The 21,421-nt window shown below is 44.0% G+C and overlaps 1 protein-coding gene across 8 annotated transcripts in view; it reads left to right on the top strand.

Annotated features, from left to right (window-relative positions):
- The window catches only part of nod2 (nucleotide-binding oligomerization domain containing 2), a 71,911-nt gene that overhangs the window by 21,223 nt on the left and 29,267 nt on the right, over nt 1-21,421 (top strand). For 7 of the 8 annotated variants that reach the window (XM_041192542.1, XM_041192547.1, XM_041192548.1 and 4 more), the window contains exons 2-4: nt 7,514-8,048; nt 10,100-10,202; nt 17,746-19,567. In XM_041192542.1, the coding sequence (XP_041048476.1) occupies nt 7,560-8,048; nt 10,100-10,202; nt 17,746-19,567 (2,414 nt within the window). In that variant the 5' untranslated portion in view covers nt 7,514-7,559. Of the gene's footprint in view, nt 1-7,513; nt 8,098-10,099; nt 10,203-17,745; nt 19,568-21,421 lie in introns of those variants that run through there. The other variant, XM_041192549.1, reaches the window with a different exon arrangement.

Raw genomic sequence — 21,421 nt, 5'->3', positions numbered from 1 at the left:
AGTGGCGAGGCTTCCCAGGTTTCCTGCACTTGGAGGACTGCTGAAGGCCAGAAATCTGCCGAGTCCAAGTCATATGACGAGCCTCTGGACTCGGTCATGTCACAGTTGCTGGAGCTGCAAAGGCAAACTTGGGAACATCAGGAAGTGATGTCCACTGCCTCCTTAGATTGCAAAGCACAATGGAGGAGCCTGTCCACCTTCAGTCTGAGGTGATAGTACCGACATGTCAATGCACCGAGGTCAACACTGGTAGGATGGCAGCCATGAAGACCTTAGTCCAGGACATTGGTCCTGCACTTCTACATGGGCTGAACTCCATCGCTGACACCATAGTTGGCCTCCAACAGTGCCAATGTGAGAGGGGTGCAGGGAAGCTTGATCTCACTCCAGCTTCCCCTTCTCCTCATTGAGTCAGCCAGGGGCCCTTGGGCAGGTGCACATCCCAGAACCATCCACCCAGGTGACTCTTGGAGTGTCTGGCCCATCTGAATCCCCTCTTTCTGTGACCTCAGCAGCTCCAGCTGTACAGGCCGAGGAGGGTGCCACTGCCACACTGTAGGACCCCAATAGCATGCCGGAGCCCTCCAGGTCTCAGCCCTCTAAAGGACGTCTGCCAAAATAATCACAGACAGAGCGTAACAATCAGCAGGCTGCCTCCACCTCCGCTGTGGATGTCGGGGGAGCACCAAGATGTAGTAGCAGGGTTAGGAAGATTAAGAGGACGTAACTCTTTTAGGAGTCAACCAATTAAACAAAATGAACAAAATGAGGGAAAAAATAAACACAGCCCCTAAGTCAGGTCAGCTGTAAAACCAAGGACAAAGTTTAAATGAAACTTACAAACAATTAAGAAGATGTAACTCTTTCGAGTACAAACCCGTTTCCATCTGTTTCAGATGAAGTTACATTGTTTCATAGTTTGCCATTGTGAGATTTGAACTCTTGATCTTGGGGTTACAAACCCAGTACCATAACCACTTGGCTATTTAGGCCAAGTTGCACAGCCTGGGCACAGGTGCTAATCACTTGTACATAATGTTCATTATTGTAATAATAAACTCCCAAGAGTATCTCCTTGCCTGTGTTTCTTTGTAATGATGAGCAGTGTTTGTGTCATACAGATGTGAAACTTTGGTTCCTGCACAAGATAAAGACAGGTATCTCAGTCCAGGGCCTCTTCCCGGTGCAGTGTGTAATGTTCAGAGCAAATTGATGGTCCGGCTTCACATTCACTGGACACATTAGTGATGTCTGCACCTCAATGGTGCTTACCATTGCTGCCAGAATGTCATGGGCAGGCTTCACAGATTTCCATCATTCTCTCTGTGTGCTCTTAGCACCTTTGTGGGGCTGGCCCCCCCATTTCATCAGCATCTGTGACTGGTGATGCTGTGCTCCTGAAGGGGTCAGATACTAAAGGCTGGCAAAGGATCAGTTTTGAGGCTGCATCTCCATGACATGACTCTGCTCACAGAGCACAAGCAAGCTGCCCTCAGTCAGACAGGAGTCAGACATTCACAGAGGCTATGTGAAGTTCTGTGGAGTGTCTTCACTGCATCTTGTCATTATCTTCCTGGAATCTAGCGACTATCAAGGTCTCCGCTGTGTCTCCATGACGTGAACCTGAGCACTGAGGGTATGTGCGCTGCCATCAGCCACTCAGCAGTCAAATTTTCACAGATGCAAGGTGAGATTGTCAGGGTTGTCCTCACTGCATCTCATCATTGTCCTCCACGATGGAAGATGTCAGGCATCAGAGTGAGACCTGCTAAGAATGTAGGAGTCCTGGACACTCCCTGGGAATCATGCACAGTACTGTGGGATGTGTTTGTGGTCATCGCATACCAGCTGAACGTTCAGTGAGTGGAAGCCCTTGCAGTTGAGGTAGTTGACTTCTTGTTGCCATGGAAATCTAAGTGCGACGTGACTGCAGTTGATGGCACACTGCACTTGTGGAAAACCTGAGATCTGTGCAAATCCGAGCGCTCTTGTTTCCTGGCTTTCCTGATCCCGGGAAAAATGCACAAAGTTCTGTGCCTTTGCAAAGATGATGTCTGTGACCTTCTTCTGGATACACCTGTGTGTGGAGGCTTGCGAGATCCCACACAGGTTACCTTTGGAGCTCCAGAAGGAGCCACTGGCATTAAAAATTGAGTGCCATGTTCACTTTCACAGCCAGAGGCAGTGGATGCCCTCCATATCCCCATGGCACCAAATCCTGCAGTAGGTGGCATATGTGACCAACCATTTCCCCATACATGAGAAGTCTTCGGTGACACTGGTTTTCAGTAATCTGCAAGAATGACAGGTACCATCAATAGACCCTGGGTCTAGCGAGGCACCTACGAGCGACAGCTTGCTGTGAATCTTCAGCTGCATGTACAGCAGGCCATGCCACCCCTTCGTCTTGAGGGAGGTGCTTCTCCCTTTGCCGAGCTAGGTGCCTCTGCCTCTCTCATCCTCCTCTTCTCTGGTCTCTGTAAGCCAGAATCACCAGGCTCCATGATCCTGATGTTCTCCTGCAGGATCAGAGAGAGAGAGAGAGACATGTGTGTTAGCATGAATGTACTCAGAACCTCGCTTGGTTAAGTCTTAAGGCTTCTTCATGCATGCAGGAGAGTGCTGGCCACCACTTGGATGGCCAGTGTGTAGTATATTCGTTGGCTGTCTGAAATCCCACCCACCTCCACCACACTCCACCTGACCGATTGGTAGCAGCTTCGGCCACTGGACTACATGCTGTGCTCTCAGCTCAGGCGCAGTCAGTCTCCGAACCTGCGCTTCAAAGCTGCACTGTTAGCTTGAACCATAATGGAAACTGATCCAAACCTTAATAACAACATTGCAAGTGGCTGTGAGTGCCTCCATCAGTGACTGCTCCATGGCCAGCTTTCGCAAGGGGATTGTAAAACTTGCCCAGTTGGGCAATTGCTCTGCTGTCTAAACGTATATTAATTTGCAATTTGCGTCCGAGGGGTCAAAGGTCCTGGAGCATTTGGTGGTACTTTCATGCTTTTGCATTGTTTGAGGGGGCAGAAAAGCTTCAGATGCCCGACTCCAAGCATGTCAATGGAGCTACAACTGAATGGTCTCAGCTGTGGAAGAATGAACACCTTTCTAAGCGCGTGACCACTTCCATTGCCCTCTCTCCCCCCGCCACACTGCTGGCATGGGCTTGAGTATTTCCTTCAGTCTGTCTGGAATGGGTGACCACCAGACAAAATAAAAGCACTAGGCTGGTAGTGCAGGGGACCCCTGGATCCATCTCCCCCTTTAACAGATTTTCCATTTTGGATACTGCTGGGGGAGATGGTTTCTCTGGGGATGCAACGAGAGCAGATTCCATGGCACCATGAATGACTCAGCTGCACAAGGAGGGAGAAAAAAGAGCAAACGGGAGAGCAAAAGAGATGGGGAATTCTATTGGAAGGGGAACAGACGGACGTTTCTGCGGTGGTAGACATGACTCCAGGATGGTATATTGCCTCCCTGGTGCCAGGGTCAAGGATGTCACTGAGCGGCTGGAGGACATTCTGCATGCTGTGCAAGGTTGTTTGCACTCACCTCCAAGTTCCCCTCGAAGTTCAGGTCACAGGTGCATGCCTTTTAAAGGCAGTCGTGAAGCACACCATTCTGAGGTCACATTGACATGGGCGGTAAATTTGACGTGGGGGGGATGATTCCAGCGAGCAGGGCTTATAATTAGATTCAAGTGTATTAAAATGATCATCCTGATGTGAGGTGGCAGAAAACGCAGCCCACCGTTAACTGGTGGAGTGGACAATCACGAGCTGGTTTCACAACAGCGTAAAACCAATTTTTGGTCTCCTCATCATATAGTCCCCCACCCTAACCACCATGACGCCAAACGCCAATGGGGCCAGGAAATTCTGGCCTGTGTGTCCTTTAACAGACTCTGCATGTCTTCTTCATGACTTGCTTTCCTACCTATCTTTGTAAAGTCAGCATATTTGGCATACACTTGATCCCTTCAACCAAGTCATGAATATGGATTGCAAATAGTTAAAGTCCCGGCACTAGGCCAGAATTTTCACATCAGTGTGTGGGGGCGGGCCCAGCACACCGACATGTAAAATGACACGTGGTGATGTCGGGCGTGCGTCCCGCTGTTACCGCGCGTCATTCAGACCTTTTGCACCAGAGACGGCTGCGTGCCCACCAAACTGTCAAAGGCCTGTTAAGGCCATTTAAAAACCAAGTATTATCAACACTGCATGTCCAACCTTAAGGTTGGTGGGCAGGCGAAGAGCCCAAGCGGCCTTCGCGTTTTTCAGGAAACCTCATCCACTGTCGGGATGAGGTTTCCTGCAGGTTTCATTAAATAAATAAATAAAGTTGGTTCATTTCATAAACATGTCACATGAGGGGACATGTGTGAATAATTTTTAACTTTCTTTAATAAAATTTCTCAATATGTTCTTAATCTCCCTGAGGCAGCTCTGTGCCTCAGGGAGATTTCTGCACCCTTTCATGTACATGCGCGAAGCAGCGCAGGCTTCTACTCTCCCTCTTCCCCCCCCCGCCCCCCTACCCGCACAGGTAGTGCTGAGCGCTACCAGCTGTGTGAGATGCTGGGCGGGCTTTAATTGACCCGCATATGTAAAATGGCAGCGTGGAGCCGACCGCAGGCAGCAATCGGCTCCTCGTTCACCCGCGCCTGCTCCAGACCAGCCAGCCCGACATGGGGAAAATTCTCCCCTCATCTCTGTGTCATTCCATTAGTTACACTTTGCCAATCTGAAAAGGACCCATTTAGCCCACTCTCTGTTTCCTGTTAGTTAGCCAATCCACTATCCATGCTATTATATGACTGTTTGTGGTATATATAAATGATTGTGACTTGAATGTAGGAGGATTGACCAGTAAGTTCGCGGATGACACGAAAATTGGTGGGGTGGTAAATACTGAGGAGGATAGCCTTAGATTACAGGAGGATATAGACTGGCTGGTCAGATGGGCTGATCAGTGGCAAATGGAATTTAATCCGGATAAGTTTGAGGTGATGCACTGGGGCAGGACAAACAAAACATGGGAATATACTATGAATGGTAGGACCCTGGGAAGTATCGAGGATCAGAGGGACCTTGGTGTGCATGTCCACCGGTCCCTTAAGTTAGTGGGACAGATAGATAAGGTGGTTAAGAAGTCATAAAGGATACTTGCCTTTATTATATATAATAGAATATAAGGGCAGGGAAGTTATGCTGGAACTGTATAAAACGCTGGTTAGGCCAGAGGTAGAGTATTGCATACAGTTCTGGAATCCACATTATAGGAAGGATGTGATTGCACTAGAGAGAGTGCAGAGGAGATTTACCAGGATGTTTCCTGGGCTGGAGAGTTTTAGTTATGAGTATGAAGAGTGATTAGAAAGACTGGGGTTATTTTTCCTGAAGCAGAGGAGATTGAGGGGGACATGATTGAGGTGTATAAAGTTATGAGGGGCATAGATAGGGTAGACAGGAAGGAATTGTTTCCCCTTGGTGGAGGGATCAATAACCAGGGGGCATAGTTTTAAGATAAGGGGCAGGAGGTTTAGAGGGGATGTGAGAAAGAATTTTTTCACCCAGAGGATGGTGGGAATCTGGAACTCATGGCCTGAAAGGGTGGTAGAGGCAGAAACCCTCATAACATTTAAGTAGTATTTGGATGTGCACTTGTGATGCCATGGCATAAACAGCTATGGGCCTAGTGCTGCAAAATGGGGTTAGAATAGTTAGGTACTTGTTTGACCGGCGTAGGCTTGATGGGCCGAAGGGCCTTTTTCTGTGCTGTAGACCTCTATGACTCCATGACCCCCAACATCAGGAGCTCTTAGATGTCACACTTTTATGTGACATCTTATCAAATGTCTTTAGGAGTCCAAATAAAGTAAAGCTTTTGGTTCCCCTTTATCCACCCTGTTACATCCTCAAAGAACTCTAAAGGGAAATCAAGTTTGACAAATTTATTAAAAAAAGCTCTGGTTGAATTTCAAAATATCCTGCTACAATTTCCTTAATAATTGATTTCAGCATTTTCCCAGAGTTAGGCTAATTTCATCTATAGTTTCCTGCTTTCTGCCTCTCTCCTCTCTTGAATAGAACTGTTATCTTTGGGATTTTCCAATCTACTGGGACCTTTCCAGAATCTAGGGAATTTTGGAAGATTATAACCAATGCATCCACCATCTCTGCATCTGCATCTTTTAAGGTCCTCTGATGCAGGCCACAATATCCAGGAGACTTGTCAGCCTTTAGTCCCATTAGTTTTCCTAGTACCTTTTCTCTGGTAATTGTTTTAAGTTGCTCCCTCCCTTTTGCTACTTGATTTTCCACTATTCTTGGGATGCTTTTAGTGTATTCTACTGTGAAGATATATACAAAATAATTGTTCTAAGTCTCAGCCATTTCCTTATTTCCTATTATTAATTCCCCAATTTCATCCTCTAAAGGACCAATGTTTACTTCAGCTATTCTCTTCTGTTTTATATACTTGTAGATGCTCTTCCTATTTGCTTTTATATTTCTTGCTACGTTACTGTCACATTTGAATTTCTCCTCTATTATTTTTAGTGATCCTTTGCTGGTTTCTAAAACTTTCCCAACCTTTCCCACTAATTTTCACAACATTGTAACACTTTTCTTTGATACCATACTTATCTTCCTTAGTTAGCCATAAATGGTTCATCCTTCTGGTAGCCTTTCTTTCTCAATAGAATAGATCTTTGTTGAGAGTTATGAAACATCTTCTTAAGTGTCTGCCACTGCATATCTACCATTTTACCTTTTAACCTATTTTCCCAATCCACTGAAGCCAATTCTGTCTTCATACCTTGCATTTGCCTTTATTGAAGTTTAAGACACTAGTTTCAGATCTAACTTTCTTACCTTCAAACTGAATGTGAAATTCTTTCATGTATGATCTTTCTTGCTTAGAGAATCCTTTATTATGAGGTCATTAATTAATCCTGTCTCATTACACGTTACCAGCTCTGAAATAGCCTTTTCAGTGGTTGGTTCTGGAATGTGTTATGAGGAGAGGGCAGGAGAATGGCACTAGCTGAAATGCTCATTCAGAGAGCCAGTGCAGACACGATGGGCTAAATTACCCCCTTCTGCACTGTAACAATCCTGTGATTTTACTGTTCTAGGAAACAGTCCCAAATATCCAAATGAGCTCTATAAACTCATCCTCAAGGCTTCCTTTGCCAATTCGATTTGTCCAATCTATATGAAGTTTAAAATCACCCACAATTATTGCAGTACCTTTCTTACAAGCCCTTATTTCTTGATGTACACTCTCAACTACAATGTAGGTACTGCTTGCAGGCCTATAGTCTCTCCTCTACTGGTGACTCCTTTCCCTTACTATTTCTTATCTCCATCCAAACTTAATCTACATCTTGATCTTGATTTTGCAGCTATCGTTACAATGCAATTTTTAAAAATATATTTTCACTTTGAAGCTGTAAGTAAGACTTCATGATCCACCTGTTTCTTTATTTTCACAGGGCTATCCACCAACATTAAAGTAAACTCATAAGGGCAGTAAGTGGAATGAATGCTGATCAGTTGCTTAAGGCACGAAGACACCAGTTCATCACAATTCTTGGAAGAGGGTCAGTGGAAGTCTTTGAGAGCATCCTTGATCGCTTATTAGCATGGGATCTTCTGAACTGGGAGGAATATGAATATGTGAAATCGCCAGGTCTTCTGTCTCGTTCCAGTCGTTATCTCCTTGACGTTATAGTGTGCAAAGGGACCAGAGCCTGTGAACTTTTTGTTGTGGTGTTGCGAGATGTCCTTCACAGCTCGCAACTGACTGGTTTAATTCTGGGGAACTATAAGCCTCCAGAAGAGACTGACAAATCTTCAGCATCACGATCATCATTGGCTTCCCAAACTCTTCAAAAACACAGACCTGACATAGTGAGGAAGCTACATGGACACATTGCAGCTGTGTTGGAACTTCTGCATAGACATGGTCATTTTTCAAAATATGAATGTGAAGAGGTTCAATTGCCAATATATACACCTTCACAGCAGGTACACAAACTGAAAGAATTGTCTGTGCCATTAAGTAAGGATGGGTGAGGTGAGAATATAAATATGATGGGTTGAGTAATATCTGTAGACTGGTGTTTTTTTAATCCAGAATTATAAAGAATAGATTATACTCGCCAAGAAAATACTTTTTATATTGTTCTCAGGCTACACATAAGCCCTCAAAATAATGAATTAAACTGTACTTAGAGGACACATTAAGAGGAATTGTGAAATGTGATTTTATATCTTGCCTGATTATAATTCATTTGCAACTTCTCCCCACATCAGATTTGGTCAGCCTCATGAGTGACATAAAATCATATCATGTGGCTGCTTATTTTGTATTTTGATTATATTATGTGTTAGAAGATCAGTTAAATTAAGTTAATCATTGTACTTTTTAAATACTTCTGTATAGATATTTTATATTTGCCTACTGTTTTTCTGCCACCTCCTAACCCTACCCCTTCTCCAACCCTTGATCCAGCCTTCAAGATTGAGCCCCTTCAAGGATCCTCCTTTCCTCTGCAGTCTGCTCCTCCATTTCTTTCCTCCCCCTGCACCCTCATTAAATTCTTTATTCAAAAAAGCTTTCAAATTGTTATATCAACCCACATACACCAATTGACAAACTGCTCACCACCCAACTTTCCCTATTTAGACCTGTGCTTGCCAACATCATCCATGTGTTCCTAATGTCCAGAATTGTCTATTGTGCTTTACAATTTCAATGTATGTCCATTGTCTTCACTTACTGTCCCATGGAAATAATCTGAGAAATACATTTTTAAAAACCCAAAAAGATTGGGAAGGCTATCATGGAGTATGATGCACCCAATAGACTAAATGGACCCCTTTTGTGCTATAACTATTCTACTTATTCATTCACTTCCACGAAGACAAGCAGCCATTTTAAAGAGAAATAGAAGATACTTTTAAAAGCACTTAAGTAAAAGGACAGTTAAAGAAGGAGTGAGAACACAAATACTAAGGAGGACATCTATAGTTAAAAGTGAAGGAATGGCAAAGGCATGGATTGGCATTTGGCATCACCGACCTGCACACTTCAAGGGTGTCACCTCAGGCTAAGCCCAGAGGTATGGAATCCTTGTGTATTGCACAATCTCAAACCTGGCTTTCTCCCCATATGTGATCTGTTGCCAAGATTCAACTTGCACTTTAAGTATCTTCCTCTGCCTCCAAAACTCTCTTCAGTCCTTTTATAATCATTTAATTTGTTCCATGGTCTCCTTGTGGCCTTTCACCTTCCACAAGCTACAACTCATTCAAAACCTTGTTGTTACTCCCCCTTCACCTCCATCCTTGTCAAGCTTCATCTGGCTCCTATATCCCTTGCTCTCAGGTCTCTCCCATTTTATCACCCAAACCTACTTCAACAATCTCATCCATTGGCATGTACCTCCACTTGTCAAATGCCTTCACCCCTTTGTCTGTTCTGTCATTGGTAACTACAATATGCAAATTTCTTCTCAGCAACTACAACTTGTTATGTTCCTCCCTGTTCAAAGGCTACCTTATAATCCTCTTGTCACACCTCCCCTCCACTTTTTCTCTTTCTCTCCCCCGCTCCTCACAACCCCTTCCCTTGGTCCACAGCTCTGTAAAGGACTTTGACAGATTTTTCTAGGCAATTTTTACAACAGTTCCAGAACTTATTGCTTCTGTGTACAAATACTGAACTGTCAGGATTTATTGGTACAATTTTAAATGATTCACATTCTTGCTGTGTACAAATATTAAACTGTCAGGATTTATTGGTACAATTTTAGGTGATTAACATTCTTGCTCAAATAATTTGGTTTAGAGCAGTTTCTTGTGAAATATTCAGCCATTCTTCTGTGCCAGAGCACTAAATAAATGCAAATTATTGCCTTTTATTATGTTAAAAACATTGTGCTGCCATTGGTAGTTATCACTGCTGTAATGTAATCTGTATTCATTTGAAGATGGCCAGCTGACGTATATGCATTTCATAGTTCCTGTTAGCTCATGCGATACTCTTTTTGTTGTGTTTAATATTTCAATGCTAGGCACGAAAGCTGCTAGATCTCTCTAAAGCTAAGGGGGATGATACAGCCCAGGTCCTGTTAGACTACGTTGAGTCTGAACCTGGACCCGTCAAACCCATCCTTGGTAAGAAATATCTCTAGCTTCTTAAAATTGATTCTTTCCTGTCACTGCTGTGCTTGAACTGTAACACTGCCCAGAGGAGGTTCCTGCTTAGTTAGCTAGTAGCATTAAACCTCATTGCTTTCAAATTCAGGAAATGTAGAACACCATGAATGTGTACTTAAATCACATGCAGAGCCCTGCTAACTGGGGTGAGTGACTGCTAATGCCATTTCTAATATGTGACTGCAATAAATGTAAACGTTCTTCCCTTGTCCTTCTTGACCTGTCTACAGCCTTTAACACATTTGACCACCCCATCTTTCCCCAACACCTCTGCATTGCTGGCCATTTGGGTGGGACTGCAGTCACCTGCCTCCATTCTTACCTATCCAGTTAAATCCAGAGTATCACTTGTAATAGTTTCTCTACCTGTCCCCACGCTGTTACTTCTGGTGTCACCCAAAGATCAGCCATACTCCCCTCCTATTGCTCATCTACACGCTGATCCTCAGCGATATCATGGGAAAGCACGGGGTTTGTTTTTACATATATGCTGATGGCATCCAGCTGTATCTCACCGCCACTACTCCTGGCTCCTCCATTGTGGCTAAAATATCAGACTGCTTGTCTGACATCCAGTGCTAGATGAGCATAAATTTCCTTCAATTAAATATTGGGAAGACTGAAGCCATTGTTTTCAGTCACAGCTCCAAACACTGTTCCCTAGCTACCAATTCCATCTCTCTCCCTGGCAACAGTCTGAGACTAAACCAGACTGTTCACAACTTTGATGTCACATTTGGCTAAGGGATGAGCTTTTGACCACGTATTTGCACCATCACTAAGACGGCCTATTTCAACCTCTATTATCATCTGACTTCACCCGGGCTCAGCTCATCTGCTGCTGAAATCCTCATTCATGCCTTTGTTACCTCTAAACTTGACTATTCCATCAAGCTCCTGGCTGGTCTACCAGGTCCTAACATTCATAACCTTGACCTGTCCAAAACTCTGCTGCCTGTGTCTTAAACTCGACCAAACCCTGTTTTCCCCTAATTCAGTTTCTCTCTCCACAGATGCTGTCAAACCTGCTGAGTTTTTCTAGCATTTTCTGTTTTTATTTCAGATTTCCAGCATCTGCAGTATTTTGCTTTTATTTTACTGTTTTCCCCCTTCACTCCTGTGCTCATTGATCTACATTGCCTCCTAGTCAACGTCTTGATTTTAAAATTCTCATTCTTATTTTCAAATCCCTTCATAGCTTTATCCCTCCCTATCCCTGTAATCTCCTCCAGCACCACAATCCTACAAGATACCTGTGCTCACCTAATTCTGGCCTCTTGAGCATCCCCAATTTTAATTGCTCCACCATTTGTGGCCATGCCTTCAATTTCCCAGGCCCCAAGCTCTGGAATTCTTACCCTACACCTCTCTGCCACTCTAATTCACTTTCCTCCTTTAAGACACTTCTTAAAATCTACCTCTTTGACCAAGGTTTTGGTCATCTGACTTAGTATCTTCTTATGTAGCTCAATGTCATATTTTGTTTTAAGATGCTCCTGTGAAGCTTCTTGTGACTTTTTTTTATCTTAAAGATGCTATATAAATATGAGTTGCTAATACAAGCGAAAACCCAGACTGTCCTGCAAGCTCTTTTATAACATAAAAATCACAAAGGTGGCTTAGCAGCTGACCCAGAAAGGCTGGCTTTGCAGGAATGCTACAGCAGATGCAAAGTACAAAATGTCTGAAATTAACTTCCTGTGGTCTTGTACCCAAAATGGATATTTGAACGAATGCTAGTTCAGCTGTAGTTACACCATGCACTCGGCATCATTGCAAGGAAAAGATAACATTGTGGTGATGCAAGATGTACTGTTTAATTGCTCTAAATGAAACTTTATGTTTAGAGTTAGCTTATCTCTTGTGGTGTTGCACACTAGCAGTTGAAATATACCACATGGTTATACTGTTTAGCTGCTAGCCTGGCCTGTCCTTTATGTCACTGCTTTGAGTACTCTGGTCAAGAACTGGTATTGAAATGATTCCCACTTTATCTCTGCGCACATCAGTATCATCCCATTCTGTCATAGCTAAATTTGATAAAAAGGTAGCCGGGATTTTCCGGCCTGGATGCGGTGGGCCATTCACTTTGGTGGGACTGGAAGATTCTGCCTATGGGACGGGCCAGAAAATTCCAGCCCATGTGCATGGGTGAGTGCTCCCGCACTTTGCCAGCTTGACCCATGGCCATTCATTGGCCACTGGGCTGTTAGCTGGCTCAGGGTGAAACTTCTTCCCCCATCTGGGGAGTCGGTCCTGCCTCTGAGAGCTGCCAGCAGCTCTCTGGTCCCAGCAGCACCACTGTGAGCAGTGGCCACTGCTAGGACTACATCCCGCCCCCAGTGGTGATCCTAGATGGAACTGGATGCCAAGTTAAGTGGGGAGAAGTGTCTCTGGGGCTAGGCCGGCAGACTGGTGTGAGGGAAATGGGGGGCCGGGCTGGATAGAGCAGGGAGGGAAAGGAAACATGTGGGTGAGAAGACATTGGGAGGTTGGGGGCCTGTGATGGGCATATGTAAAGGAAGTACCCCCCATTGCCCAGCCACTTGCCTGAGTAGTGGAAACTGCTGAGCTGGAGATGGCATGGTCACTACTGCTGCAGGTTAAATCCCAGCGGTGGTGGAAGGAGGCCCTTAGTTGGCCACTTTTGGGCTTCAATTGGCCCATGGGTGGGTGTGCCTCCCAATGTCTCCCAGGCTGCCAGTAAGATTGTAGTGGAGGTATATGGGTAGCTGCTGGAAATGGTGCCCATGGTATGGCACCCAATTTCATGCCCCTCCTCACCTGCCAACCAGCTCCAGGGGGCTGTAAGATCCAGCCCCTCATTTCTTCAACACTGCTCTGTGTCCTGTTTCAAATTTCTTTTTTGAAGCTAATCACCAACAGTCTCAGAATAAGGGATTGGCCGTTCAGCATTGAGGTGAAGAGAAACTTTTGTTCACTCAAAGGTTTGTAAATCTTTGGAATTCTTAGACTACAGAGAGCTGTGGATGCTCCGTCAGTGAATAGATTCAAGGCAGAGATCAACATGTTTGGAAAATGAGAGAGTTGGCTGTGACTGAGGCTGTATTTCAAGGCACCCTCACAGGGGAGGATTAAAAGTAATCAGGCCCTGGTGATTGGTGGGGTATCCCCACCAGCAGTGTCATTGAGGCCACAGGGCTGCTGCCACTGGAGTCTCCCTTCTTGGGCCAGGGAGCCTCCAGATGCAATGGTTTCCTTCCCCACACTCCTGATCCCAAGAAGCTGCTGATAGGCCACCTCCATGCAACTGACAAACTCACGGTGTGCAGTGTGTGGGTGGGGGAAGCTCTGCCACTGTCAAAATGCCACTGGTCAGCAGGCAGCCGAGCTGCTAGTCTTTCTGCTGCTAGTAACATGGCTCACATCAGGACTGCATTGGCAAGCCCTCCCTATGCGGCTCCCCAGTATTTTACTGGACCCCCTCCCCCACAAAACCTTCTAGTCTGCCACCCTGGAACCAATAAAATCTGGACTGAGTTCCCTGTGATAAAAACAGAAAATGCTGGCAGCATCTGTGGAGAGAAACAGAATTAACGAGCAGGATTTTTCACTGAGTGGCAGGCGCATGCCCGCTGACAATTAAAATGCCTATTAAGGCTATTAACAGTGTAATTGATTTAAAGTTTTCGCTGCTCATCCAACCTTACGGTTGGTGGGCAGGCGAAAAGGCCAAGCGACCTTTGCATTTTTTGAGAAACCTCATCTAGGGGCGGAATGAAGTTTCGATCCATCATTAAAAAAAAATTTTAAATTTCTAACTTCTAATTTTTAACATCTCCCCGCTCATGTGACAGAGACACATGAGGGGACATGTTTTTTATCATTTCAAAAATCTTTATGTTTAGTTTTCAAATCTCTTCATCTCCTTGAGACAGCCCTGTGCCTTAGGGAGCTTTTCCAGCATGCACTCGCACGCATGTGCGAACTTGCACTCTTGCCCTCCTCCTCCTCCCCCACCCAACTCCCCACCACCACCACAACCCGCACCCCCCCCCAACACCCCCCCCCCCCCCCCCCCCCCCCCCCCCACCCCCAACACAGGCAGCGCTGAGTGCTTAAGCATGCGTTTCATGCTGGGCAGGCATTAATTGGCCCACCAGCATGACATCACGGTCTGGCCCCGATCGCAGGCAGCGGTCAGCTTCCTGCTCGCCCCCGCTGAGCCCTCCTGATGAGGGAAAAAGCCTGGCCAATGTTTCAAATCATGTTGGCCCTTCATTAGAACTGAGGAAAAGTAGAAGGGTAATATGTTCTGTGCAGGAGAAAGTGGGGAGGGGAATGAAGAACAAAGGGATGGTCTGTGATCTGGTGGAGGGAAGGAGCAATTACATGACAAGAAAAACCAAAGGCAATGCTGGGTAAAGAAACAAAAGATGTGGATAAGGAAAACAGGAGTCCTTGGGTTCAGGTGTTTAATTGGAGGAAGGCTAATTATAACAATATTAGGCTAGAACTGAGGAATCTAGATTGGAGGCGTATGTTTGAGGGCAAATCAACAACTGACATGTGGGGGGCCTTCAAACGTCAGTTGATAAGAATTCAGGACCGGCATGTTCCTGCTAGGATTAAGGATAAGTATGGCAAGTTTCAGGAACCTTGGATAACGAAGGATATTGTGAGATTAGTCAAAAAGAAAAGGGAAGCATTCGTAAGAGCTAGAAGGCTGGGAACAGATGAAGCCTGTGGAGCATACAAAGAAAGTAGGAAGAAACTTAAGCAAGGAGTCAGGGGGGCTAAAAGGGGTCATGAAAAGTCACTGGCAACCAGGATCATGGAAAATCCCAAGGCCTTTTATACATATGTAAAGGGCAAGAAGGTAGCCAGGGAAAGGATGGTCCCACTAAGGGACAGGGGTGGGAATTTGTGTGTGGAGCCAGAAGAAATGGGAGAGATACTGAATGAATACTTCTCATCAGTATTCACCAAAGAGAAGGACTTAGTGGTCGATTTGTCTAGGGAAGAGTGTGTAGATAGCCTGGATCATGTTGAGATCAAAAAAGAGGAGGTGTTCAGCGTCTTGAAGAATATTAAGGTGGATAAGTCCCCAGGGCCAGATGGGATCTACCCCAGAGTACTGAGGGAGGCAAGGGAGGAGATTCCTGGGGCCTTGACAGAAATCTTTGTATCCTCACTGGCTATGGGTGAGGTCCCAGAGGACTGGAGAATGGCCAATGTTGTTCCATTGTTTAAGAAGGGTAGCAGGGATAATCCAGGAAATTACAGGCCGGTGAGCCTTACGTCAGTGGTAGGAAAATTATTGGAGAAGATTCTTTGTGACAGGATTTACTACCATTTGGAAGCAAATGGGCGTATTAGTGAGAGGCAGCATGGTTTTGTGAAGGGGAGGTCGTGTCTCACTAACTTGATCGAGTTTTTCGAGGAAGTGACAAAGATGATTGACGATGGAAGGGCAGTGGATGTTATATACATGGATTTTAGTAAGGCCTTTGACAAGGTCCCTCTTGGCAGACTGGTACAGAAGGTAAAGTTGCATGGGATCAGAGGTGAGCTGGCAGGATGGATACAGAATTGGCTTGGTCATAGAAGAAAGAGGGTGGCAGTGGAAGGGTGCTTTTCTGAATGGAGAGCTGTGACTAGTGGAGTTCCGCAGGGATCAGTGCTGGGACCTTTGCTGTTTGTGGTATACATAAATGATTTGGAGGAAATTGTAACTGGGCTAATTAGCAAGTTTGCAGATGACACCAAGGTTGGAGGAATTGCAGATGCTGAAGAGGATTGTCAAAGAATACAAAGAGATATAGATCGGTTGGAGACTTGGGCGGAGAAATGGCAGATGGAGTTTAACCCGGACAAATGCGAGGTAATGCATTTTGGAAGGTCTAAGACAGGCAGGAATTACACAGTAAATGGCAGAACCCTTCAGTGCATCGACGGGCAGAGGGATCTGGGTGTACAGGTCCACAGGTCACTGAAAGTGGCAGTGCAGGTGGATGAGGTTGTCAGGAAGGCATATGGCATGCTTGCCTTCATTAGCAGGGATATTGAGTATAAAAGCTGGGAGGTCATGCTACAGCTGTATAGAACCTTGGTTAGGCCACACTTGGAATATTGCGTGCAATCCTGGTCACCACATTACCAGAAGGATATGGAGGCATTGGAGAGGGTGCAGAGGAGGTTTACCAGGATGCTGCCTGGTCTGGAGGTTATTAGCTATGAGGAGAGACTGGAGAAACTCGGATTGCTCTCACTAGAGCGACAGAGATTGAGGGGCGACTTGATAGAAGTTTACAAAATTATGAGTGGCATGGACAGAGTAGATAGTCAGAAGCTTTTTCCCAGAGTGGAAGAGTCAATTACTTGGGGACATAGATTTAAGGTGAGAGGAGAAAACTATAAAGGAGATGTGTGGGGCAAGATTTTTACGCAGAGGGTAGTAAGTGTCTGGAATTCGCTGCCAGAGGAAGTGGTGGAAGCAGGTACGATAGTGGGGTTTAAGAGGCAGCTTGACAAATACATGAATAGGATGGGAATAGAGAGATACGAACCCTGGAAGTGCAAAATGTTTTAGTTGACGGGCAATATGATCGGCGCAGGCTTGGAGGGCCAAAGGGCCTGTTCCTGTGCTATACATTTCTTTGTTCTTTGTATGTGTCCAGATGATGTGTGAAAAGCAGGGTAGTAGCTGTCCAAATGTAAAGTGAAGAATAAAGAAAAAAATCGAGGAAAAATAATAGAAACAGCAACAAATTTTTTTTTAAAAAACGGAAGTCGAGGTTATGATCTAAAATTGTCAAACTGTGTGTTGAGTCCAGAGGCTGTAGAGTGTCAAGTTGAAAGATGAGGCGCTGATCTTCAAACTTGCGTTGAGCTTCATTGGAATGCCATAGCAGGCCAAGGATAGGAAGGTCAGAGTGGGAGCAAGGTGGAGAATTGAAGTAAGAAGTGACAGGAAGTTCAGGGTCATGCTCGCAGACTGAATGGAGGTGTTCCGTAAAGCAGTCTCCCAACCTGAATTTGAGTGTAGAGTCCGAGAGATGATTTTACAGCGACGTACAAGATAATTAAGAAATGGAACAGATGATTTTGTCACATTACTTTAAATTGCAAATAGAACAATAAGAATCTCTTTCTGCAAATGTGTTTCTGCTGCAAACAACATGAAACACTACATAGCATGTGAGAGGAGCATGAGTGTATTGCATAATTTTAAATTCCTCACAAGTATGCATCAATCCTATCCCGAGTTTTTGGTCAAGTACTTTTCTTTAATATATTAGATATCCTGTTTAAAAAATTACTTAATACTCCTTAAAAACAAAAGGAAAAAATTGTCCAAAATTAGAAATCTCAGGTCATTTCTGTATAATTCCCAAGAAAATTTCAGAATCTAGCAGGAATTACTTGTGAAAGTGATGAAGGGTCACTCACTTATCTGTGGTTGATGCTGATTACATGTTGCTAAGACAGTGCAAGGTTGCAGTAAACTGTTCCTTTTATATGTTTCACTCTCCTTTAGGTAATATTTGCTTGAAGTATCAGGAAAAGTTGAGTTCTACATTGGCTGCTCAGTCCCGATTTCTAACAAACTATGCAGGAACTGAAAATATGTGCCTGGAGGATATTTATGTGGATTGTATCTTGGAAATATCCAATACTGCTGCTGAAAATGACTGCTTGTCTTTCCTTGTTGGTCTGGAAAACATCTTTGGGTCAGATGGAGTATCAAATAAAGATGCAGATACTGTGTTAATCACTGGGGAAGCAGGAAGTGGGAAAAGCACTTCACTGCAGAAAATACAACAATTATGGGCAACAAAACAAGCATTCCAGGACATCACATTTGTATTTGCTTTCAGCTGCAGAAGGTTAAACTTCATTGATAAACCTGTTTCACTTAAAATGTTATTGTTTGAACATTGCTGTTGGCCTGACGATCACCAAGATGAGGTGTTCCGATACATCTTGGACCACCCTGAAGAGATCATGTTCATGTTTGATGGGTTTGATGAATTTAAACTCCAATTTACTGATGAAGAAAAGCACTGTTCTCCCACCAAACCCATCACTGCTCTGAATCTGATCTTTAATCTGCTACAAGGAAACTTGATGAAAAACACTAAAAAAGTTATGACCAGTCGACCAAATGCAGTAACTGCCAATTTAAGAAAATATCTACAGAAAGAGATCACTTTGAAAGGATTCTCGCGGGAGGGAATTGAAATGTTCATCAGGAAATGCCACAGCAACTCATCAAGTGCAGAACATATTTTACATTTTGTCGAGGCAAACTCAGCTCTTCATGGGCTCTGCCATGTGCCTTTCTTCTGTTGGATAGTGTCAAAATGCCATGAGCAGTTAATGCAGAATGGCAGTGATTTCACTCACACTATGACTGATGTTTATCTGTTGATTCTGGAACATTTTTTATTGCATTTTACACAAAGCTGTCAAGGAATTAATGAAGTTCTACTGAGCCGAGTTGCGACAGTCCATCACCTTGGCAAATTAGCACTGGATGGTTTAACCTCTTGCTGTTACATATTCTCAGCTGCACAGCTACAAGAGGCCGAGGTATCTGAAGAGGACATTTCTTTAGGATTCCTTGTCCATAGTCACAGTTTCTCACATGCTTGTAGTGTGGTTAATAATAGGAATTATGAGTTTCTTCACATCACTGTCCAGTGTTTCTTTGCTGCACTGTACATCACTTTAAATGACAATGTGGGACAATCTACTCTTTACTCATTATTCAAACATAACCAGGAAAATACTTCCCCATGCATGATGTCAGCAGCCTGCCTTAAAGGTTGGCTATTTGATTGCGACCAATCTGGTGAACAACATGAAAGGAGAAGTGAAGTTATGCTACAGGAAGCGGAGAGATCAAATCTCCAAATAACAGCGAGCTTTGTTTCTGGGCTTTTGTCTGGTAGGCACAGGAACCTGATGGGGAAGAATTTTCTCATCCAGCAACGATGCAAGAAGTACAAACTGGTTAAAAAGTGCTTAGCAAAGAGCATACAGAAACATTTCCTATCTATACCACCAGCTGTTGGTGGAGAGAAGAAAAGTATGCATGCTTTGCCAGAATTTGTATGGTGGATCAAATGCATTTATGAAATGCAGGACAATAATTTGGCCAAACAAGCTGTTAGTAAATTGGACGTGGATCACTTGAAATTGACCTATTGTGGAATAGGGCCAGTTGAGTGCACTGCTCTTGCTTACGTCCTCAAACACTTGAAAAATCCCATGGGATTACAATTGGATTACAACTCAGTCGGTGATTTAGGAATTGAACAACTCCTTCCCTGCTTGGATATTTGCCAATCTATTTAGTAAGTGTTTGTAGCTTGAAATTACAGCTGTCGATATTGGTAAATGAATGCTTAACATGTTCGTATTACATTCCTTTATCTGCTATTTTGGGAAAGAAAATAATTGAAAACTCAGAACTTCAATTAACTGCACTAGTTTTTTGCTGCTAGTTTCTCATCTGTACATAAGAGAAACCAAGATATCTGAAGAAAAATTCCTTGTTCATAAGTTTGTGTGCGGACGGGATCGTGAAATAGCGCACAATATTTTGGTCCGCAGCCATGCGTGGGAGTTGGCAGCACGCTTGCTGACAATTAAGAGAGCTGCTAAGTCCATTAATTGATTAACTAGAATATTTCCCTGTCCATCCAACCTTACGTTGGCTGGCAGGTGACTAGACCAAGCAGCCTTTTGAATTTTGAGGAAACCTCATCCACAGCAGGATAATGTTAATTAAAAATAAAATAAAAGTTTTCAGAACTCATTTGCAACATGTCCCTGCTCATGTGGGAGAGTCAGATGAGGAAACATATTTTCCTTATTTTTCCAAATCTTAGTTTTAACATGGAAAAGCTTCAGCTCCCTCAGGCAGCTCTATGCCTTCAGGGAGCTTTCTGTGAGCGCACCCACTCACATGTACTGACTTCACGCTGAAATCGTCTTCAGAGGCCCCGATCGCGGGTAGTGGTCTGTTGCGCGGCTGCTCCCAGGCCCACCTGCCCGATGAGCGGAAAATCCTCCCCATAGATTTGTTATTAAAATAGAAGACAGGAATATTGTAGGACCATGAAATGCACTTTTCCCCTAATATTGGAAATGAGTCAATTCTAGGCATTGGTTTGAGAACACATAGGAATGGGTAATGGGGAAAAATAATACAAATTCAACTGAGTTGTGTCTTGTGGAAATGAAAAAGTTTTAATAAATGGACTTGAGTATAATGAGCACTTAATTTAGTGAAGTTATAGTGGTAGCTTTTGATTTGTTAGCTCTGTCAAAGATGATGAAAAATAGTTGCAGAACTTGAATATTTCTGAAAAGAGAGACATTTTATTGAAGCTTTTCATCCTGCACTCATCAGGACATTGCAAGAATGTCAAATTTCAAACAATCACAACAATTTATACCACAGGAGAAAAGGATACTGATTGGCTGGCAAGTTGACTCTGGCTGAAGCATGAGGGAAAGCAATAGGGAACAATAGGCTCCCCAGGCCCCAGTTAATTAAAAAAAACACAAGGTTTGAACATATTCCTTTTGTTTGCAGAGAATGGATTGCTGTGTATGACAGTATGTTGCTTATAACAAGCATAAATGAGAAACGTTATGATCTTCTCTGTTTATTTTAAGTTAGCTGTTACTGTAACTATTAGCACAGTCAGGATTGTTCAGCAAGTGCTGTCCAATCATGGAATCACATCTAACAGTAGATGTTTTGTTTTTTAAGTGTGGGCTGGTTGAGTATGGTCTGTACTCTGCCTAAACAACTGAAGGAACATACTGTTTGATTCGATCAGCCAGTCACTGGGATATACGGTGTTAGTACCTGCATCACACCAGCACTGAAATTCAAACAAGGGTTACACAATTTTGTGGAAGGCAAAACATCTTTTTGGACTGACAGCAACATCCTGTTAGTGAACGTACCACTCAAGTAGCAACTGCATAGTAGCAGCGTGAAATGGCTTGCTTAAGTTAATTAAACTATTTAAGATAACCAGTCGAGCTTCTAACTCAATTACACTTGCTAAGAGCAACAAACTTTCATACATAGGGATCCATTCTCTGCAAACAAAAGGACTATGTTCAAACCTTGTACCTTTTTTAATTACTCAGGAGCTTGGGGTGCCTATAAATCTCCATTGGCCAAGGCA

The sequence above is a fragment of the Carcharodon carcharias genome, chromosome 7 (assembly GCF_017639515.1).
Source record: "Carcharodon carcharias isolate sCarCar2 chromosome 7, sCarCar2.pri, whole genome shotgun sequence".
Lineage (NCBI taxonomy): Eukaryota > Metazoa > Chordata > Chondrichthyes > Lamniformes > Lamnidae > Carcharodon > Carcharodon carcharias.
This window is presented reverse-complemented; position numbering and strand designations above follow the sequence as displayed.